This window comes from Sinohyriopsis cumingii, chromosome 1, assembly GCF_028554795.1.
Source record: "Sinohyriopsis cumingii isolate HCF-2022 chromosome 1, ASM2855479v2, whole genome shotgun sequence".
NCBI lineage: Eukaryota > Metazoa > Mollusca > Bivalvia > Unionida > Unionidae > Sinohyriopsis > Sinohyriopsis cumingii.
The window spans coordinates 37953814-37978283 of record NC_142961.1 but is presented as its reverse complement, the minus strand read 5'-3'; the positions used below and the strand labels follow the sequence as shown (position 1 = coordinate 37978283).

Here is a 24470-nt window from a genome sequence, read left to right as displayed (position 1 = left end):
TGGCAAAAGTGTTAATAATCAGTACAGAAATATAAAAAAGGAATAATGAGATTTTCAGGAATAAAAGAAGGGACATAATTACATTTATTGGACATCATGTGCCTCTCCCACCACAAGACACACTCAAATTGACATGTGATGTCCAAGAAACGTAATTGTGTCCATTCTTGTTTTTATTCACAAGAATCTGAATATTGCTTTTTATTTATCTGTACCGATTACTAACACATTTTAAGATGCTTATTTACCTCTGTTGTCTTCAACATGTATCGCTTGCTGAATGCCAGTTGTAAAAAGTTCTAGAATCAACAGTTTGATCATGCAGATGCTTCGCATGAAACAATATGTGTAGTTTGAAGCAACAAAAGTACTACTGTAAAGTTAGTCTGGTTCCCTAACTCCACTAAATCTAATATGAAACCAGGATCCAAAGCAAACACGGACAAGCCAATAATGTGGATTTTACTGTAACAATAGTATTTCCACAGTTTTTCCTTTTATTCTCTAAGTCTATATTTTAAAGGTAATTTTTTTAAGACTTACGACAGAATCGCAAGGGTTGCAGGTCTGTTTTAATTGCAACACAATGAGATGTGATCTAAAATTGTAATGTTAAATAAAGAAAGACACAATTTCAAGATAGAAATATTACCATGCCAAGTGAGAGAAATGGCTATCTGTGGAGCAGGCTACAACTTCACAGTTGATGGCTCGGAATTCTTCTACCCTGTCACTAAAGGCTATAATCTCTGTTGGGCAAACAAAAGTGCTGCAAAAGAAATGGCAAAATCAAGTATGTAATTAATACAGCTTACATGTAAACTTGCATTATCACAACTACCAACTTCTATGCTCTGATCAAATGCCCTATTTTTCCCTTTTTTAGTTCGTGGATTTAAGAAAAATTACCATATCCATTCATTTGCTGACATCTGATTATTCAAAAGGACACTGTTCTTCTCTCATTGAAAGACCTCACCCTGGAGAGGTCATCTTCCCCATTATCAGTGGTATATTTTTATACCTCTCTCCACCCTCAAGATGGGTTACTCCTTTCACATCCCTTGACCCTGGCTACAGTTTCCTTATCTTAATGTAGGAGAAGCGACTTCTTTAAGACTTCAATAGGCATCTGCTTGCACACTGGTATCACTGTCTGCTTTTCAATGCACAAGTAATGGCCTTACAAGAGGGTCACCATTGAATAACAGCGTTTTACCTGTATACATCAGAATACATGGATCACATCTGGAAAATTTATTGTCCAGACAGTTGATGAAATAGTGCATCATGGGGAAAATAAATTGGTTCAAATATTTTGGAAAGCCCTGATAAATGGGGTCTGTATAAATGACATCTTACTGTACATAACATTCATATAAAACCCTAACGTGTAACTCAACACAACTGGACATCTGTCAGTGGTACAATACAAACAAGTCTAAACCCTATCCTTTCAAAACCAATAAAACGATTATTTTGTAGTCATTCCAACTTACGCATCTTATTGTTTATAATATCAACCAAGTTTCTAATTAAAAAGAAAATACTGTATATACTTGCATACATTACAGATAAAACTACAGACATAAAACCTATATTTGCTTCTGCATAATTTGACAGATCTGGTTCTATGGCATTTATTAAGCCTAATCATTAGACCAACATACACCCTGCTCTGCAGGCACATTATTTTAAACTCAATCAGGGTCTATACTGTTTGCAGTTGCATCTGACTTATTCGAGTATATATATATATATATATATATATATATATATATATATTTTGTAACACAGAATTGATATTATCTTCCTAGGCAATATTTTGCCTACGTATTTTTCTAGATTATCAATACTGGCAATAACTGCAACGGCAACACAGCATTACTGTTGTACGTAGTAAGATCAGTAATCTTTGAGAGTACTTACAAATCCAATGGGTAGAAAAAGAGGACAAGGTATTTGCCCCTGTAGTCTGCCAATGAAATGTCTTTAAATTCTCCATTGACGACAGCAGTTCCACTCCACTCTGGAGCTGGTTTAGTCAGTTTCAGTTGAGACATTATGGATGGTTTCTGGAAGAAAATTAACACACATCCATAAGCCAACTTTATGGGGTCATATCATAAAAAGGAAACAATAAAAATGAAAATTGTTTATTGCTTGGAATTACGAGTTAAACATTTCAAAACAAACAAAAAATTTCACATTAACCTTTCTCATAATCAGTGATGTAATGCTTCTCTTCCCCAACAACCTGAATATTTGACTTTTGGCCCATGCTTTTGTCTATCTTTTCTGCACATTCCTCTCACTGCCTATGAACTTGATTTTATGAGAATCTAATAATGTTAACAGTGATAACCATGTAAAAACAACTTTACCTGACAAGACCTAATTACCACCTCAAAGGCTGATCAGATGAAATAGATACAAGCTAGTATTGTCCTTAATTCAGACTGCTGAAATCTGTCATTCTAATGCTGACTGCAAGTTTATGAAGCTCTCCAAATAGTATAATTATTGCAAGATGATTACTGACTACATGTATACAATTACTCCGGGGCATGCTTAATGCCATGTACAAGCTTGTTTTGAGCTTTATGGTGCATCAAACATGAGGAAGTTCATAGCATTATTTTTAGTGGAATGAAAAATATCAAATGCTGAATAACTGCTTTAAAAAATACAGGTTTATAGTTCATTAATTTCACTCAAATAAATGGCTAATATCAAAAGTTGGCATTTTGGGAACTCTGTGCATGTGCACGCATGCTTGCATGGGTTTAAAGGAACATCTGCAAAATCAAGACTATATGGTGATTAATGGTGAAGTTCTGAAAATATAATTAAGAACTACACAAAAAAAATGTATTAAGGTAAACCCTTACAAATAAATATAAACAGGTACTACAAGATAAAAGATAAATACTTAAAATTAAAACAAACTACCAAAAACTAGACGCTTTCCAAATAAACATAAACATGAAGTACAACAAAAAAATGAGATAAAGATCTCAAAATTATACACAATGCATAAATAAAAAATGTTAAGAAATATAAAAAAACAGATACAAACATGAATAAAACTATATAGTGACCTGCATTTCCAAACTATTGTTCTATTCATAAGACCTAAACAACTGACATTGAAGTCAAAAATGTGTTGGTAAATGATCCAAAGCTATATATGGATCTTTAAAGGTCTCTGATGGCAGAAATTGGCAAAATCAAACCACTTGTAAATAAGCCCTTAACTTGCTGATTGCCATTGATTAAAACATGGTTCCAAGTTGGCTAAATATTGCTTTTGGTGTGTGTTTCACTGCTATATACAATAGTAGTCAGCCAAGAAATATGGGTTGGTAGGATGTTTTCGGTAAAAATTTATATGAATGTTGCAGACTGCAGATGTTAGAAAATGCATACTAATGTATGAAGATCCAGAGAATGGCACATCAACAACATTTCTTCAATACTAAAAGCAATTTATGTCAGGATGCCTCCTGTCGAACTTAGTCAATTCTAGTATTTTTTTTAAAAAGATCAAGTTGCTTACGTTTTTCTGTTTAGCATGGTTTTTTTTTACATAAGTTGTTACAAGTTTCTCTACTCTTTGAAACAGCTGCCATATTGGATTTTGGCTTAGTCTCATTTGTACAAACTTTTAAACCCTTCATGCCATGACAAATTTGGTCAAATGCTAAAGTGATGATTACGAAGTGATTTTAACAATTTTCAATTCTTTGGCAATGGCAACCATAGCTGTTGGCAAAATGGAAAAGTCTGAACAAAATTAAAAGTCCTTCTTGCCAAAATGCTATTAAATTTGGTAAATTTTACAAAATTTTTATATGATTATATAAAGTCACTTAAAGGAATTTTTTCTATTTTTAATTAACAGTGGCCATTTTGTATGGTAGTGTCACGTTTGCTCAGCCCCATTTTGTAAGTCGTGTATAAACTAAGGTATTATTACAAGCCATGGTATGATGTCTAAACATAGTTACAGGCTAGAGTTAATCTCTTACACAAGGTTACTGTGACCAGGGAGAAGATCCGGCATCTTCAATCAGCACAGACGTTAGATCACACAACTTCCCACCTATGTGTTACAGCTTAGTCCTAAGATCAGAGGAACCCGCAAGGAACCGGGGCATATTCTAAATATATCCCCACATGGACAGACAGTGAGAAGGACATTGTCCACTAAGTTTGACTGGATCGGTTCAAAGTGACACCCAATAGGAATTGAGACAGAGGGTGTGACAACAATTTCAATCCAAATTATAACTTCTAACAGCAAGCGAAAATTTAGCCTTGCCAGGGAAGATTGCTGAGCGACATAGGGTTACTCCGAGGAAGCCACTCGTAATTTGGCGGTAAACCTTAGAGAGGAGATTCTAAAGAAAGACAAAGCTTCAAAAAGGTCAGTATATTATTTGCTCGACTTTGCAGAATATTACAGCATTGAAATCGTAAATTATGTGTAGTATGCTTACTTAATAGGATTGTTTAGTACACTGAATTACCTCTGTAGCGTTTAATTTACATGCATATTTGAGAAATGAGCTTGAGTATGAAGAGACTTACGTAGATTGTTAGCTTGTGGTCAGAATTAATTTTGTAATTTGCTATTAGGTCACTTCATAGTAAACTAGTGTATTTATTGATGTGATGTTAGATTTTACACATGCTTGAATTGTGAATTTTGAAAATGGTTGAAGTGAGTAAGATTAGTTAATATTGATGTATGGATATATCAGAGCATGGATATTTGAATATTTGTGTACTTTGTATGAGTTGTAATGTAAAGAAATGTGTGTGTGCATGATTAGGATTTTTAACATAGCTTTAAAAAAATTTCAGTCATATCGCTACAATGTCTGCAGTGTGGCAGTTTAAAGTGATGTCTAGCACTGGGGCATCATTCTGCAGACATGTTGCATGATGTCCCACCCAGTCACATTATCCCAACACCAGGCCGACCAGTCCTAACACTAGCCTCTTCATGCCGAGTGCCTAGCGAGGCAGCTGTTAGTACCATTTTTGTTAGTCTTTGGTATGACTCGGCCAGGATTCAAACCCACGACCTCCCGCCTCCGAGGCGGACGCTCTAACCACTAGGCTGTAAAGAAATGTGTCTGATTGATGTGATATTGTTTAGTATAATGTGATTAGGAATATGTACTTATGTGATGCAATTTATTGATGTATGTATGTATGAGAAGTACAAGCAGTAACTGATACCGTGCTTTTATTACGATGACGTTTTACCATACAAGAACGTGTGAGTAATTTGATGTGGATGAATGTGTGACTGAAGAAATTTAATAGCCATCATCTGATGATAGGCTGGGTGTAGTGTGTGATGAGAGGGCTAAAGAAAACATTGTCCAGTCCTTGTTTTTTCATAGGAAGCTTTTTGGGGAACAGAACTTCTGGTTCAGTTGAGTCCCGAGTCTTTAAGAGGGGAGACGGAAGTGAGACTAGCAGAGCAGTCGGAGTCGACAAAGTCTAGTCGGTGGAGAGAGTCGAGGAGGAAAACAAGTCAAGGAAGAGAAAGTGAAGAAGGAGGAGGAGTAAAGAGAAGTTAAGGAATATGAATTTGGAGAAAGTCGGAGGAAGACAAGTTATCAGAGGAATAGGAGGGAAGAATACACAGATGAGTAGATTACAAGGACAGGTGGAAAGCTAACTACTAATCAAGTGATGTAATAGGCTATCAAAGGTTCAAGTGGAAGGACAGTACTTGGGAAATTTTAATCATTTGACTATTGAATTGTCATTAAATTGTTATTCATTGAATTTCACTTTTTGTACATTCAACCATTTAACCGTTGGCATTGCTGACTGGGGGCTCAGAGCTTTACATCTATCTTTCTCTAATTTAACTTCCAACCAAAATTGAGCCTAGGTGGGACTTCTATAATAGTTTAAATAGTTCTATAATAATTTAAACAGAATATTGGGAGCACCCCAACCATAACGCACCTACCACAGTGATGGCATAACAACCCGTCACGCCACAGGTAGATAGGTATTATGATCGCCACAAGCAATCAGCGATTTATCTGTTATGCTCCTTATCACCTGTGGCTGCCTGTGCCAAGATTTCCTTGTTTTTCATGCATAAACATGCAAGCACAAGTAAAATTTCTCACCACTATGACCCAACATCTTTCAGGTTATTGGAATGAGCAAACAAAGTTTCTTTTACCAATACTGTCACCTATTGATCAACAGAATGGACATTTTTGCCGACTGTGTTGATTTCTACATTGTGTTGTGCATACTTGTGCGAAAGGATGAAATCTTGGTGCAGGCAGCCACAGGTGATAAAGCAGTGTTGTCAGTTGTCACACATGGCTTGCAACAAGAAGGCATTATTTCAATTTGAGGACCCTGCATACGATTCATGACACGAACCACGTCGACAAATGTGAAATTCAGTGATCGGGAAAGGCAACTGGCAGCGTCCATGCAAAATTAAAAGACCTTTATGCAAAGATGCTGTCATATTTAGTTGAGTGGTTTTGAGAAATTATTTACTGATTTTTCTATGCAATATAACAGCTGCCGTATTTGATGATGGACCAATATCCTTTTTACCATTCTGAAGCAAATCAGTCCAGGATGCTCCTTGCCATGCTCTGTTGAAATTGGTCCTTTGGATTTTGAAAGGTTAAAAATGGCAAATGAAGACATGTACCAAGAAAAAGGTCATGTGGAAGGATATACACGTGTATGTACCAGTTAACATTTAAAGTCCAATTTTGATTCAAATTTACAAAACAAGATCAACACAAGAAATCCAGCATCAAACGATATTAATGAATGCATGAACTCCATTTCAAAGTGAAAAATCAAGAAAATTTCAAAATGCAGAATCAAGAAATGCAGATATTGTAGGTCCTTAATGAATGTTCGGACTTTATTCTTACCTTTCTCAAGTCTGCAGCAACAACAGGACTACACATTTCTGACCAATAATAATCCAACAAGTATGAGATCTGTCACTAACATTCAGTGATGACTGCTCAATCTGCTCTTATAACACAAAACTCAACAATCCTATTGATTTGCTAGTAACCATCTAGCGACAAACGTAAAGGTTTATCGCCATTGCCAGTGTAAAATATGGTATGTTGCATGAAACCAACAAAAATCTATATACCCTATAATGTCATTATGTGAGATATAGCCAACAGCATATCCTTTTAATCTTGTTTCATGTTTACACTGAACTCAGAGACAGATTTCCCGGAGTCAACACTACAAGAATTAAACCAATTAGCACTTACTATGATCAGCAAATACTAGATGTAGTATTAATACCTGGGGATAACCCTGTACACATAATTATAGGTTTCGGAATTATTTCAAAGGCTGCAATAATTGATTAAACAATTAGTACTGTAAAAAACAACAAAAAATTTCAAGTGGCAAGGGCAAGCTAAAACTTTCCTCTGCGAAAGTGAAATCTTAAATTTGTTACTCCAAATCTCATATTTAATTTCCAAGGATATATTCGATTCTTGTTTATTTTTGTACATTTTTTTATTCTTTTTCTTTTCTTTAAGGACAAATATTTTTCTTGTGGAAGTAGACATGTTTTTAGAGAAGAAACTCCACCAAATATACCATATTCAATGTAATACCCATACTAAGCACACACTACTCTTTTTGTCAAAGATTTGCATAAAACCCCACTTTTAAGTGCACTTTTCGATCCCAGAACTGCTTAATGGGAGAAAGTGTCAAAATCTCATCATAATATGATTTTCTCTGAAACTAGCACCATGCATGCCTGTTGAGTCGATACTGTTACCTTGGTTACGACTCTCAAACACGAATTTTTTGTTTAAACAGAAGTGATCATACTGAGGATGAGAATGAACCTCCAAAGACAAAAGAGTTCCCAACAATGACAATGCAAATACTTGTAGTACACAAGCACATTATGGATACTGTTCATGCCATTGTCATCATACACTTATTACCAGGATTAACTGTGATAATTACCCACATTATAAATTTCTAAGCACATGAGTATATTGTTAAATATAGTAAGAAGCATTCTGCCTCATTTCAGGAATCTTATCAGTCATTGGTTTGAAAATAAATTCACTCCGAATTAATGCTGAAGCAGACATCATGCTACACATGCTATGTCTCGCTGAGACAAAACTACTTTTGCTAGTGGTCAGAAGTCCTGTCCTTGATGACCATACATGTATCAATCAACTTTAATTACTATGCACAGCAGTGTCCGAAAACCTAAGCTAAGTTCCAACACTATGGCCTGTTTTTACTCACGACAAGTACAGATTGGCAGTACTGTAATCTACAGTATCAAATTTTGAAGATTCGGACAGAGCTAAATGCACAACCTCTGAAATGAACACCAGGGTGTAAAATGTAGGCCAATGCAACTAACTTTTATTTTCGGTAATACCCTCTAAAATAAGTACGAGTGCTACGACTGTTCATACAAGTGTCTGATAGATGAAAATATATGCAAGATTACTGATTTATGAAAGAATGTCTCCTCTCCACAACTTGCTTTTGCCAAAGGTAAGCTGTACCCTCCAAGATGACTAAATCCATCAAATTTCATGACTTAACAAAGGACAGTGTCCAAGCAACTTAACAAATTGCAAAACCTTACTGCTGACTTGTATGCCAACAAAGACCAAGATCCCCATGAGTCAACTATGCTTCACAGGCAAGAAAACAACCAAGAATCCATCCTTTTTGACTCATTTTACAATATCCCCTATAATCAACACACAAACTCTGTTGAATTTTAAGTGACATTACAAATATGTGAATCATTATCTCATCATGCATGTCATGCAGTGTCCAAATGCAATATGCAAGCATGCCATGTGTCCCAATGCAATATGCATGTATGTTGCAGTGTCCAAACTGCAATATGAATGCATGTCGTGCAGTGTCCAAACTGCAATATGAATGCATGTCGTGCAGTGTCCAAACTGCAATATGAATGTATGTCGTGCAGTGTCCAAACTGCAATATGCATGCATGCCATGTAGTATCGAAATGCAAGCTGCATGCATGCCATGTGTCCCAAATGCAATATGCATGTATGTCACGTAGTGTCCAAAATGCTGTCCAAATTGCAATGTGTATGCATACCCTGCATTGTAAAACTGAATGCATGCCATGGTCTGCATCCCTGCATTGTTCAAATTGCAATATGTATACATCCTATGCAGTGTTCAAATTGCAACTAGTTGAAAGCATGCTATGCAGTGTTCATAAACAATTCCGATGCAAAGTGAAAATGCAAGGTCACAGCGGTTTTGCTATATGGTATATACTGCTGAATTAGTATGAATCTAGCAGTAATACTGCAAATAAACTGAAACACAGTCCATCAAACCATAATAAAATCAAGGACTCGGTTAGAAGTTAAAGGGCATCGACTATGGTAAAACTTTTGTCTACCATTTTGCTCTCTATACATGCTGGTCACCCACTTTATATTCACTCTTGTTTATCTTGAACCAATATCAATAGATTTTGTGGTTGCTACAATTATCCTTCCATGGAAACTATCGGAATTTGCACAAAGCTATGAATTAAGAACCACAGAAAATATATTTTTCACAAGACCACGCAAAAAAAAAGTATACTCACACAAATAAATTAATTCAGTACTTACAAAGTATATAGTCGAGAGATTAAGGCACGAAGTTTCCCCCTACAGAACCTCACCTGTAAAGTTTGTGTGAGTTGATTCACTGATGCTGACGCACTCTTTGTATGAACTTTTCTCTGATCCTTAACTAATATGTGGCCAGCTGCAGGCATCAATTTCAAAGGTCCATTGGCCACTCTTTGTATATCAACCCATTTCTTACCAAGTAAAGCTTCCTGAAGACTTCTCAAATAGGCCCGGTACATCCCTATAGAAAGGCAAACCGGAGTATTCAGTTATATGTTACAACCGATTCAGTCTAGAATGTATCTATCTCATTTGTTACCATGGAAACTTGTTAAGTGCTGATGCTCTCACTTTGGCGACCATGAAAGATACAAAATTAACACTCTGAAGTCAGTGTTGTAGGCAAAATGGTTAACAGACCTAAAATGGCAAGCTTTAGATGTACAAAAGTTATGCGAGTTTTCAGTAGTATGAATTTTCAGTTACTCTATCCAAGATACTGTATGTCACTCTATCACTAGATTCTGGGGGGAAAAAAGGGAGGGAGGGAGGTCCTTTATCAATCATACAGTTATTTCCCCAAAATGTAGTACTCGTACCACCAATGGTAGGCTAAAGAGCTTCAGAGGTTATGGGGTGGAAAATAAAAATCAATAAAATTCGCATGCGCACACACACACACTACGGCGCTGTGAGAATGGATATGACGTTAAAATCAAGTCACAAACTAGGGTGCGCGAATGTTAAGTTTTGGAAACAATCAATCATACTATTGATGCTCATCTGCTCCCCCCCAACCCCATAGCAGGGTTTCGGAAGCTAACTTCTCTTCAACCCTCTCATATGTCGAGTTTATTTTGCAAGACATCTGTCTGTAACTTGTGACTTGTCAACAACTTTGAGTTGTACTTGGCAAACTGGATGGATTGAGAGATGGATATGAAAAATTTAGACAAAACCAGTCAAAAATAAGTATATTTAAAATACTGAACAAAAAATGCACAAACAAACTGACAGCTTACATTTTTTTTATACATCTTCCTGTAATAATGCTTGATATTTTGATTCCATTTTTATGACACATACCAGCACAAAAGAGCCAAGAATGATCTGATTCACAACATCCTGCAATACGTCAATTTCACATGGGCTCATTAAAATGGAAATTAAAAGTTTCGGTCAGTGGAGAGAGGGTGGGGGCACAGGGGTGTCTCCAGCCTGTAACCAGGCCCAATCAGAGGGAGGGTATATGGCTCAGGTCTTAACCCTTAAGGGGCTTCAAAGAGCTTTTTAAAATAACTAATTCTGAAAATTCTTTGTATAGTAAACAAGACTCAGACACACATAAACGAACAATCACTGGTCACTTGAAACATGACCATTGTTTTATTCTTATTATCATTATTGGGTATTATGCATAGTATGAGTAAACTAACACAGACTTTTGCTCTGGTGCCTTTTCAATGAAAGTCAGGGCCCTTTTTAAATTTCTGAACACCATCTCCTTACTCCCAACGCTTGTCCTGATACGAACCTAGTATACCTAATTCATCAACCCAGGGCTAAGGTTACCTGTGCTTTGAAAGCTTATAAATGGGTAAGTGAGGCAAAGGAACATACCCAACATTATTTATAAGGAATGGGGGATAGGAGTCTCAAAAAATGAAATAAAACAAGCAAGAAATAAAAAAACGAAGGAAAACAAGAGCAAATATTATTTTTTTCCATGTTCATAATTTTTTTGATTTTAAAAAAAAAAAACCCTATTATATAAATAAAGGTGTTTGCCTGATTTTGTGGCATTTAACGCCATTTTGTAGCACATGATAGGCTATACATGGCGACCATTATTTTTTATGGAAGAGGAGTCCTGGAAGAACCACCAACTCACGAGACACTACTGGCAAACTTTCTCACATAACCACGTTGAACTTGCGTGGTCAGGTACCAGATAAGTTTAACTCCTGTGGACACAGGCACAATATGTGAGTGATCTATGAAAAGAGTGCCTTTGACCAGTTGGGCATCTGGGGCCCTTACCAGTTAAAGGGACTGACAAGGTATCCCCCCTTAAAAAAAAATACAACAAAAATGATTTTAGACAATATGAGAATAAAGCTTTAAAGTTTCAAATAGCTTTATGTATTAGGACGGGGGCTGCAAATAAATGGCTTATGAAAATGGTAAATATAAATTAGATCAAAAGTTGTATTGCATCATGATTCAAACGCAAGCAGTTTAGACAACAAAACACAAAATATTAGACAAATACTACTCATTTGGACTAGCATGAAATAGAAGAAATTTACTTGCTAGCAAACAATGCGGTCATCTTTGCTAACCAAGGTTTCGATCTGTTAACCCTACCTATCAGTAGGGTTAACATATCGGAACCATGGCTAGCGAAGATGACCCAGTTAATAAAACACTGATGCTTGGGTACAAATTCTAGTTTGATAACATCTTGAAATCTTTAAGGATATCCAATCATTATTCGTGTATTTATATTCACGTCAATGAACAATTGGTCAATGTTTTTTTTAACCATATATGCAAAGTTTGGATAGTGGTTAAGTTTTTGTTTTTCACAAATAAATTGCTTATAAAGAATAAATAAATAAATGTGTGTGTGTGTGTGATTTGAATTTTTAACGTAGTTTTAACAATTTTTCAGTCACATCGCTACGATATCTGCAGTGTGGCAGTTTATAGTGATGTCTAACACTTGCGCATTATGCAGCAGACATGTAGCACATGTCCCACCCAGTCACATTATCATGACACCAGGCCGACCAGTCCTAACACTAACCTCTTAATGCCAAGCGCCTAGCGAGGCAGCTGTTAGTACCATTTTTATAAGTCTTTGGTATGACTCGGCAGGGGTTCAAACCCACGACCTCCCACATCTGAGGCAGGCACTCTAAAACACTAGGCCACCGGAGCAGTCTAAATGAATAAATGAGAAATGGTTCAAGTCACTGCAAGGTTATTTTCATTTAGCTTCCTATTAAATACACTATATAATAATAATAATAATAATGAGGACTTTGTATAGCGCCTAATCTTTAGAAGCTCAAAGCGCTTTACAACATTAGACAACACCTATAAGATAAAAAACATATAATAATATTATTAAAAAAACAAACATCATGAAATTAGAAAAACATTAAAAAATAAAAACCATGCTGAGAATATTTCAGGTAGGAAACATTATTAAGTCTTTAAGTTTGCTATTGCAGTCGAAATAAGCGAGTTTTGAGAGCCCTCTTGAATGTGATCACCGTGTCTTTGTGTCTAAGTTCAGTGGGCACGTCATTCCATATTGCTGGGCTTTGGATGCAAAAGAACGCTGTCCATACGACTTTGTTTTCATGCATTTGTAACTCATTCGGTCAATCTGTTTCATAGATAGTAGAGGTGGTTTTCATGGCATCTATAAGCATACATTCAATGTATGATTCATAGTATTGATCTATTCATAATAGATGCCTCTTTTTGCTTACAAGTTGTCAAAGACAAAAGGATTCTTGCTAGAATTTATCCTAGGTAAAATAAAAGAAAACAATAGACAAATGTGGCCTGATATTGCTCACAAGGAGTTGTCAAAAAAGAAAAAAATGAATGCTAGAATATATTCTGGATAAAAGAGAAGAAAACAAGAGGCCCACATGGCTGATATTGCTCACCCTGTAGTTTACATATATCAGCCTGTGAATGAAAATTTACTCCCGTATTCAAACCGTAGAGAAAGAAAAGCTTGGAGCACATTGTTGCTATATTGTCTGATCATGTTATTTATCCTCTTTACTGAACCATAAATACAAAGGATATTTTCGCATTAATAGGACAGGTCAATTTTACAACCAGCAATCTCCCCTTGACCTCTCACTGCCCCATGGGGCTTGGCACTGATTAATAACTTGGAAACTGTTTAAAGCCTTATCCTTGAGACCTACATCTGGCATTATACAGTTAATATGTGCGGTTAGCATGGGTGGCAGAGCGGTCTTAAGCAATCGCCTTTACCGTTCACTGCCATCTCACCGCTGTCCACATGGGTTTGAATGTTGGGCTCGGTCAATGTGGGTATGTGAGAAAGCCTGCTAGTAGCTTCTCATGAAACAGTGATTTTTCCTGGGGGTTTTCAGGATTCTTCATCCACCAGTTATACTGGCCGCCATGTATAGCCATCATGTGCTGAAAAACGGCATTACACCCACAACAACAGTTATCATGAATTACTGTGTCTGTCCTTATCACATGAGCCAGGCACTCGCCATAACGTGGAAACCATTTAAATTCCCACCCTGTGACTCAGTGGTTATGTAATTGGGTTCATGACTAGAAGGCTGTCGAAAGGGCGAAACAAAATGTGTGTTTCTGGTCGGCTGACCGTCTGTTTCTCAACGCCAACACTAGCAATTTTTCCTAAGGGAATAAATCAAATGAAATATAAATAATGTTTGGAAAAAACGACATACCTACCCTAATTTTAAAAGCAATGCAATCTGAAACACATCTACTTGTCGTTTTAGCCTAAAACAAGCTTACATACCAAATGTAGTCAAATCTGCTTATAAATATGTTCTCTATAATGTTTACAAGATGTAAGATTGTCTCATTAATATATCGATGAATGTCACTCGAACGGAACTGACACAAGGTCGTGATCATATAAGCAAATATACCAAATCTCCTAAAATCTGATCAGAAATATATCCTATAGATTTTTCACAAGTTCAGTCAGTCAGATTCAAGAAAACTTCATTGATATGTTACTCAAAGCTAAACATGTCTAGGATCTTGATGATAGAAACTTACATGACAAATCTGATCATCCAGTGTGTTTACAAGCTCAGCAAACCTCATAATTAAAGCTATCCAAGATCTCCACGATACAATCTTGCACACCAAATCTGATCAGAAATATCTGCTTGCAGAGTGCATACAAGCTCAAACAATCTGATGCAAGATGACCTCATCAGTACGTGTGGGTGTCGCTCATTAGCGAACTCCTCAGAGTTCTTGATATCATCAGCTTCCATAGAAAATCTGATCAAAATCAGATCAGAAGAGAAGCCACTAGAATGTTCATAAGCAATTACTGATGGATACACAATGCACAAGTAAGCTAAAACATATGCATACATTATTACATTTTAATGGGAAGATATGAACTAGTTTTCTTCTGATTCTTGTTCTGTGGAAGCTACAAAAGTTGTATTTTTCCTTGACAAACGTAGTGACCTATATAGTACATACACAGTTTTGCTGAATGTTAACACATCTGATTTTCCCATTCCAAGACTATTTTATATATGTACATTGAAAAAAAAAACTATAAAGAATACCCTACTGAGAATGACACTTTTGTCGATGATGGACAAGTGTCCCTTGCAACATGTATATAGACATACAAACACCTGGTACAATATCAGGGCTCAAGAAAACCATTTGTCATCTCGTCCCAATGGGATAAAAAGGTTGAAAAGGAAACTTTTTCCAGATTAAATTACAACTACATTACTGACAAAAAAAAGTGTCACTGTAAACACAAATATCATTCCGGAATTGAAGGCAATATTGTGAACTGTAATTTCTCAAGAGACATTGTCTTTTATTATATATGTATCCATGTATTTTAAATGATTCAACGATTTTGACCACTTTTAGTATTCCATCAGGTACTCGTGACATTTTAGTGTTGAGACTCATTCCTATTACACACTATCTATAATGAAGTGCTATATACTGAGGGGGCACTTTAGTTTGCAGAAACTGCAAGTCAAAGTTTCAATCAAGGGTCACTTGCACTCCCTGGAAAGTTCATAGGGAAAATGAGCAACATACATCATTTAAAAGTGTAAGACTCAACAAATGAACTGAGTTTTTTTTTTTTCCAACTCAGAGGTCAAACTCACTTTCCATTGTCAAATGTAAAACCCCAAAAGCAATTCAAATGTAAAACCCCAAAAGCAATGTAAATGACAATTTCCACAGACATCTACAGAATGTTTTTCCTTGAATATCACTTAATTAAAGATTCAAAAACTTATTACAGAACAGTAATGTTAATTAATTGTCATGGTTAGCAAATTAGCTCTAGTAAATAATGCTCGATGAACCATTACAAAAAGTTCACAATAGAACTTGTAATACAATAACTGGGACCTCTTAGAAAATGTGTAGTCACATTCTACATGCAGAAGAGAAATTAAATAGCTTATAATGTGCAGAGTTAAATGGGTCCCCCTGAAAAGAAAAGGCAGTCGTGATGAATATATCAACATGTATTATTGGGTATTAAATTGAATTCAATCATACAGCTTATACATGGATTAAGCCCCACAATAAAATTATTATACTGAATTGGCTAGTACTGCTTGTGCACAGACTGAACCCAATATCTTATGAATGTTCAACAACCAAGAAGTAATTAGAAGGCAAACACACAGAAAAGTTATGCTCACATGATGTAGGCCTTTCTTAAATAGCTGAAACCTGAGCAGAAAATGTAACAGCTGTGCACAAACATTATAGAAACCTAGCAATCACTTGATACAAATCATCCATAAAGTATGATAAACCTGTGCATGCAGTTAGGCAATAAAAAAAAGTATCAACCAATTCCTTATGCAAGGAGATGAGAATAGCCTATATATTTAATGTGTAGAGGTCCTAAATGTTGATAATATTATGCCATGTGTCATCCTAAATGTTGATGACATTATGCTATGTGTCATCCTAAATGGTGATGACATTATGCCATGTGTCATCCTAAATGTTGATGACATTATGCTATGTGTCATCCGAAATGGTAATGACATTATGCTATGTGTCATCCTAAATGGTGATGACATTAAGCCATGTCATCCTAAATGTATCGATTCTAAGGCCATTTTCTGAAAAACAAAACAATCTGCCTTTATGTGCAAGAAAATACTAAGCACATGAGAAGTCACAAAAAAACTTGCTCAATTGGCTGAGATTTGACAAATAGCTCAAAGCACGAAGTTGGCCAAGAAAGCAGGGTCAGTAAGATGCTGTCTTTTTTTCCCAATGCCTCTGATGATATATGTATGTCTCACCCGCATTTGACTGCACTTTCACATCACAGTAACATGTCCATTACAAAAATGCCTTCATTATACCAGGATGTCATGTTAAACACTGTCAATATTTTATTCTGCAATTGTCTGAGATATTATGTGATGTACTTGTCTGAAACAGCAGCCATATTTGACAGCAAAAGAAAGTCGTAAGTATAATTCTGAGAGGCATTCAAACCGCATCATTCAACATTATCTTCAGATACAGGCCCAGGCAAGTGACTTCATAAATATCACTTGCAAATGACTGAAAATCTATTTGCCTGACAGACATTTTTGTAACTATTATGTAACACACACACACTCACACACACACCGGGCAACAATGAATGGTCATCCCCTTGTACAAATAATATTGATCCCATACTGATATTCTTCTGCAGAGGCGTTTCATTTACCATGATTTTCACTAATTTCAGTTTCTGCATATTCTGGTGTGTAATTGTGAATAACTGTGGCATACACTGCTTTCAATCCAAGACAGCATGTTTTCAGCTTTGCCTTCAGGTCAATGTACATTCTGTGTACACCATCACAATCTGTAGGTAAGAGTATCTGGTGACCTTGAAGCAGTTTGCTTTCTTAAATGCTGCAAAGATTTCCACATCTTTTGGGGGATCAATGTTGAAAATATTTAAGTTATAGTGACATTTAAAAAAAAAGATAAATATATTAATTGGTGAAAAAACAACAGCTTCAAAATAGTTCATGTCATAGTACTCTGATCAGACTTACAGAAAGCAGTGTATATCGACGTAATCCATGGTTACCAAGGCTCTGAACAAAATTACTGAAATACAATTGATTACATGTTTCTTTAGGGTGAAAAACTTTATGTTGGAGGCTATCAGAATTAGCTAATCATGACTTGGCTCAGTTTTGAAACAAATGCATATCTACCAGTTGATACATTTTAACCAGTGGCGCATACAAGTCACTCAAGGTTTTTCGATATTTCAATATATGATAGCAGATAAGCATCAAATTATGATGAGCTGTTCTTAATGAAGTCATTGATTTTCCATTTTTGTAATTATTTGTAGCTGGTAGGTCAGCATCCTTTGCACTGATCTGAAAGACACCCCCCCCCCGATGCTTTCTGAGAAATTTAGACAAATTTTGTTGTCTAATGCTCCTTTTCTGTCTCGCCTGGCAACACTCTCAATGGTTATAAACAAACGTTGTTTAATGGTATTTCTATTATTAGCAACTGTGGCCATATCTGATGGCCAAGAGGCAAAATTTGTACAAACATTGAGAGGCTTTTATGACTTGATACTCTGCCTCAAGTTTGGTTGAAATTGGGTTTTAAGAAGTTGAAAATACTAACTGTTCAACTTGCGGCAGATAGGTCTTTTATTTTTAACAAATGTAGATCTATTTATTGGTGGAATGGCATTAAAAAACTGAAAGGGTTTCATGCCAGAATGCTTCCTGGCAAATATGTTAGGTTCTGTGATGCAGATCTCAAAAAGAGATTATTAGACTGCAATATTTCACCGATGTCGAAACCCCAACAAGACTAGAACATCTAATGGCAAGTGTTTGTGAAGGTAAAAACATAATTACAATGAACTGATCATCAATTTAAGCATCTGAAATCTGTAATAGTGTTTAAATATATATACATGTATATTCTAAGGGTGATCCCTTTTTTAACCATGTTAAAAAAAGTCATCACAGCAATCATCAAATTCAATACATGTATATGCACATTGATTAGTGAAATAACTATTTTTCCAAATTTGGGGATGACACAAAAATGGCATTTTAAAATAGTTTTTCAATATTCTAAATATAGTTATTCTAAGGAAACAAAGGCTGATACATTACGTCTCTAAGAATGGACTTGTGAATCAAATGTACTGCATTCAAACCTGTCCACAGAGGTCACCAATGGAAAAGGGAAAAGTGGCCTTTTTAGGAAGTTGACCTCTGAAGGCAGGTTGAGTTATCAAACATGGTTCATCACAAATGGATGTACTATGCACTGAACAACATTAGCACTATTAGCATTAGTTATATCATTATTATTATTTTGCCTGTATTGTTATTAGCATTTGTTATATCATTATTATTATTTTGCCTGTATTGTTATTAGCATTTGTTATATCATTATTATTATTTTGCCTGTATTGTTATTAGCATTTGTTATATCATTATTATTATTTTGCCTGTATTGTTCTTAGCATTAGTTATATCATTATTATTATTTTGCCTGTATTGTTATTAGCATTTGTTATATCATTATTATTATTTTGCCTATATTGTTATTAGCATTTGTTATATCATTATTATTATTTTGCCTGTATTGTTATTAGCATTTGTTATATCATTATTATTATTTTGCCTGTATTGTTATTAGCATTTGTTATATCATTATTATTATTTTGCCTGTATTGTTATTAGCATTTGTTATATCATTATTATTATTTTGCCTGTATTGTTATTAGCATTTGTTATATCATTATTATTATTTTGCCTGTATTGTTATTAGCATTTGTTATATCATTATTATTATTTTGCCTGTATTGTTATTAGCATTAGTTATATCATTATTATTATTTTGCCTGTATTGTTATTAGCATTTGTTATATCATTATTATTATTTTGCCTGTATTGTTATTAGCATTTGTTATATCATTATTATTATTTTGCCTGTATTGTTATTAGCATTTGTTATATCATTATTATTATTTTGCCTGTATTGTTATTAGCATTTGTTATATCATTATTATTATTTTGCCTGTATTGTTCTTAGCATTTGTTATATCATTATTATTATTTTGCCTGTATTGTTATTAGCATTTGTTATATCATTATTATTATTTTGCCTGTATTGTTATTAGCATTTGTTATATCATTATTATTATTTTGCCTGTATTGTTATTAGCATTAGTTGTATCATTATTATTATTTTGCCTGTATTGTTATTAGCATTTGTTATATCATTATTATTATTTTGCCTGTATTGTTATTAGCATTTGTTATATCATTATTATTATTTTGCCTGTATTGTTATTAGCATTTGTTATATCATTATTATTATTTTGCCTGTATTGTTATTAGCATTTGTTATATCATTATTATTATTTTGCCTGTATTGTTATTAGCATTTGTTATATCATTATTATTATTTTGCCTGTATTGTTCTTAGCATTAGTTATATCATTATTATTATTTTGCCTGTATTGTTATTAGCATTTGTTATATCATTATTATTATTTTGCCTATATTGTTATTAGCATTTGTTATATCATTATTATTATTTTGCCTGTATTGTTATTAGCATTTGTTATATCATTATTATTATTTTGCCTGTATTGTTATTAGCAATAGCAGCATGTTCTTAAGATACATTTAGTGAATAAAAAGCAAAATAATATAATAAAATAAACATTCTACACAAGATTACTGTATCCTCAGTCTGATCCCTCCTTTACATAACATCACTGATTCTCCTATTATTATGCGTCAAAGTTTTGATTGATTTTTAGCTGTTCCTTTCAGGCACATCCAAATTTTACCTACGACTGGGAAACAGGCCAGAATTTATTTTAGGCCTGCTAACGTAATTAGGCATGAAAACAGGTGTTTACATTTCAAAAACCAACAGATTGAGCAGTTGCTCAAACCCACCGAGATCAAAAGACCATTGGCTTTTTATGGGAAAACATTCAAGATTAGGACAAAGAAGCAATGGATTCAAGTAATATCCCTTTATATATATTCCATGCCTTGCTCATCAAACAAAAGAAGTTTAATTTGCATACTTGGAGCCATCACTGCCGAATCCGCTGCAGTGAAAGTGGTAGGCATGGTTAAAATACTGCTAGGTTGTTGTTGTTGGGTTAACGCCATTTTTCAGCACATGATAGGCTATACATGGCGGACAGCATTAATGGTGGAGGAAAAATCTGGGAAAACCCCGGAAAGAACCACTGACCCACGAGAAGATACTGGCAAGCTTTCTCACATACTGCTTGGTTAAGAAACACATGGCTACTAACCACGAACACAGGTGACTGCTAATTACATGACATTTATATGGGAAATTTGCCAGGGGCAAATTAGTATGGCCATTGTAACCTGGTGACTGCTGAACTAGGGTGCTCAACTATATCTAATGAAATAGAAAACTGGATTGCAAAATGAAGTTTTAAAATTGACTTTCTGTGTATAACATTTCATGCCTTGTGTTTAACTGGTTAAGTAGTGTCACTTATTTGTCAATGTACAACACTTTTTACATAAGCAGAACTGCCCACCCTACAAAGACTGCTTTAAAGGTATTATTTTTCTAAAAGTTAAGCCACATTTCAGTAGGGGGTAACAAAATATCATGTTCTGCAACTGTAAACTTGGAAATCATGCATCTGAAACGTCGTTTTGGTGATCTGATACAGCAAAGGCTAAATAATGTTCAACTAGAAGGTCTATAAAGATTATATTAGGCAGCAAGAAATGTATTTACAAAGCAATCTGCCAGATTTAAATAACAAAATATGATAATTAGAGAAAAAGAATAAATGAAATTAACTTTTAATTAAACTTATAAAGAAGTAATTATAATAATAATTGAGTGAAGATTATAGTAGTATGTGTTCTACTTATAACATTACTAAAGAACAAGTGAAATTAAATTATAAAAAGGTATTCTGATATTCTCTTAAAAAATTCCGGCCTTCATGTGTGAGATTATTGAAATTAGTTTAATGAAAATGCAAACTAATAAGGCTTTGGCTTCAGAACATGTGAATGAGATTAACGAATGTGGTTTATTTAATAAATATTGTGGCTTCACTTTAATTACTTTTGAGTAGCATTTAGGCTATATATACACATACAACTTAAAAAACAAAATAACAAAACAAACTGATACTTATAATATGTTGATCATTTCTTCTGTTATGTAAATTTTATTTAATTTAATTGTTTGTTAGTTTTAATCTTTTTTATTATTCCATTACCTGCTATTGTAATTTTATTTACTGAATTTGACATTTTCCTGAAATTGGTTTGACCTGAATGATTTTCGCAAACACCTAATATTAGAACTTTGTATCCTAATGCTGGCCTAGGTTCAGATTTAGTAAGAATTGGACCAAACAACCTTTTTGTACTTAGTTTTGCTGTGGGATTGATAGAGTGAATTTTAGGCTGACTGGGAGTACACGATTTTCAGCATTTGAAGCTTCGATCTTGTTCTAGAAAATGATCATGTGACCCTCATACAGGAATCTGTTTTGTGCCGTAAGTTAGTGTATAACCTTTTCCTATAGAAGTTAGTTGGGCTTTTTACCTTTGACACTGGAAGGTGTTTTGTCATGACCAGTTTTGATTTGAAGTTCTATTTTATGGAATTATTCATTCTTTTCCCTGGGAATTTTGAGTGCTCATACAGAATTCATGGTAAAAGACATTTATTAAAATTTTATTCACAATTAAAACACCAGAATATTATTTTCTGTGTTTCTACAAAGAACCGTTGACAAGTCAATACTATACTGGCTCCATTATACGTCATTGCCTTCCATTTGGGATTTTTGTAGGTTCTAAAACTCAAATTCATTAGAACATTTTATTACTGGGACTTCTAATTATTCATTCTTGGATTATTTTTGGATTTGATTCTTAAGCCCTAAGTTCTTTTCCTCATTTTTACCTTGTTTTCCTAGGGAAATAAATTATTTGCTAAATTTTACAAGCTTGTTGTCTTCCCTCTTTTCTTGTTACTGTTTATGAGAGTCTAAACATTAACACTTCATAACATTAAAATACATCAAATCACTACACCATTATTTGATGATAATGTCTGGCATCATACCCATGACAGATTTCTGCACTGAATGCAAACCTGTAACTACAAAAATCAGAGTGGTCTAAAGTGCTCACTGTTACGGATCACTGCCATCTCACATCTGTCTGTGTAGGTTTGACTCACGGGTTTGACCTATGTTGGTATGTGGGAAAGCTTGCCAGTAGCTTCTTGTGGGTCGGTGGTTGTTTCCGTGGTTTTCCCGGGTTCTTCCTCCACCATTAATACTGGCCGCCATGTATAGTCTATCTTGTGCTATAAAATGGTGTTAAACCATACGACAACAACCCAATGTGATGTTTGTACATACTGGCAACATCACAGATGCAACAGTAGTACTACAAGGCAAATATACAGACAAGCAGTAAAGACAAGTGTAAATATCATCTGGCATCGTACCAAATGCTTAGGTGTGTATCACCTATCAGACCTGGATCCCATCTCTGGCTGAGTCCAATCCCAGGGCCTTCCGTTAAAGGTGAGGGTGAATAGCCAAGCAGGCGGTGGGTTTAAGGGACCTCTCAAAATGGTGATACTTTTTTTTTTGAAGTAGCCAGGTATAAAGAAAAGTAGTCAGGTAAATTACCCAGCTCCCTGCTTATAAGGAAAGCCCTGCAATCCCGCCAAACAGAACAAGAACCTAACCAGTTACAGGCTTTACTGACTTGGAATCAGACCAGTCACAAACTATCAATGTAATAGCATACTCCAACAAGCACAATATATTTAGACAAAATAAAAATTGTTTACATCCATTTAATGTTTTAAAATTAAAGAAAAACGTTTTGAAATTAGAATCTCTTTTAATTTTATATTATTTATTGTTTTCAGATGCAATGTTTATTAATTATTGGATTGTGCAAAATTACTTTTCTAACAACTTGTGTATATCAAGTTCAGGCCTTAACTAGAAGCACATGCAGGTTACGAAACAACCCGGTTACTACGAAACAACCCTGTTACGAAACGACCTGGTTACAAAACAATCAGACTACGAAATGACAAACATCCTAAATGAATATGCCTCATTAATGGAAAATGAAGTTTCTGTGCACTCATATTTGCATCATGGATAGTGTTTTACTTCCATTTTAATCGTATAATCTATGTCTTGAGTGGTATAATGCAGAATAAATTAAATAATTACGACAACCTGTGTGTACACCCACCCACCCATAACCGGTTATTTCTTCTCCTGATTAAGACACTCTTTTTACATTTTTGTAGAAGAACCTGTCTCCTCTAAACACTTCCCTCAGCAAATCCAAAAGGTTCGTGGGGACTCTAAGTAAACGCGCTAACGAATATTTGGTATTTCAAATTCAAGAAACGAGCATAATTAGGCCCAACGAGTACAATACACGTGCGCGGCTTTCCCGGATTTGAAGCCGAATAATTTTTCTGAGGAATTTTATCTATATTCCAAAAGTATATGATTTATATGTATTATAAAAAATCAGTTCAATAATACTGAGGAGATAATTAAGGTGAGAATACTTACTCAAATACAAAAGCACAAGTACACAATTTCAACTCTCCACGCAGTCAAGGGCAGTACGGTTAGGGCAGTTTATTTCGACGGTACCAGTGAATCAACTTACTTCGACGTAGTTTAATTTTATCCCGGTACATTTATTTCTTAAGGATTATGATGCATGAGAGCGATTAAATAAAATGTACTTGTGAAATGGTAATATGAAAATTAGCAAAATCTTGATAAATGCTTTTTTAAAAAGAGACACAAAACAACAAAGAAATAACCAGATAATGAAGCGTAACGAGCAGAATTGAAAATGTATCATTGAAAGAAATTGATGAATATTACAAGCTGTTGTAGGTCCCATGGGCA

At 34.8% G+C, this 24470-nt stretch overlaps 1 protein-coding gene across 2 annotated transcripts in view; it reads right to left on the bottom strand.

Moving 5' to 3' along the window:
• LOC149806731 (peroxiredoxin 2-like) overlaps nucleotides 1-24231 on the bottom strand; it is a 39847-nt gene extending 15616 nt beyond the window's left edge. Inside the window, exons 1-4 of one of the 2 annotated variants that reach the window (XM_089956955.1) lie at nucleotides 24123-24228; nucleotides 9745-9935; nucleotides 1930-2075; nucleotides 653-769 (exon numbers count right to left, since the gene is read on the bottom strand). In XM_089956955.1, coding sequence (XP_089813081.1) covers nucleotides 653-769; nucleotides 1930-2075; nucleotides 9745-9933 — 452 coding nt within the window. In that variant the 5' untranslated portion in view covers nucleotides 9934-9935; nucleotides 24123-24228. Of the gene's footprint in view, nucleotides 1-652; nucleotides 770-1929; nucleotides 2076-9744; nucleotides 9936-24122 lie in introns of both variants that reach the window. The other variant, XM_089956961.1, reaches the window with a different exon arrangement.
• Nucleotides 24232-24470: the final 239 nt, after the last annotated feature.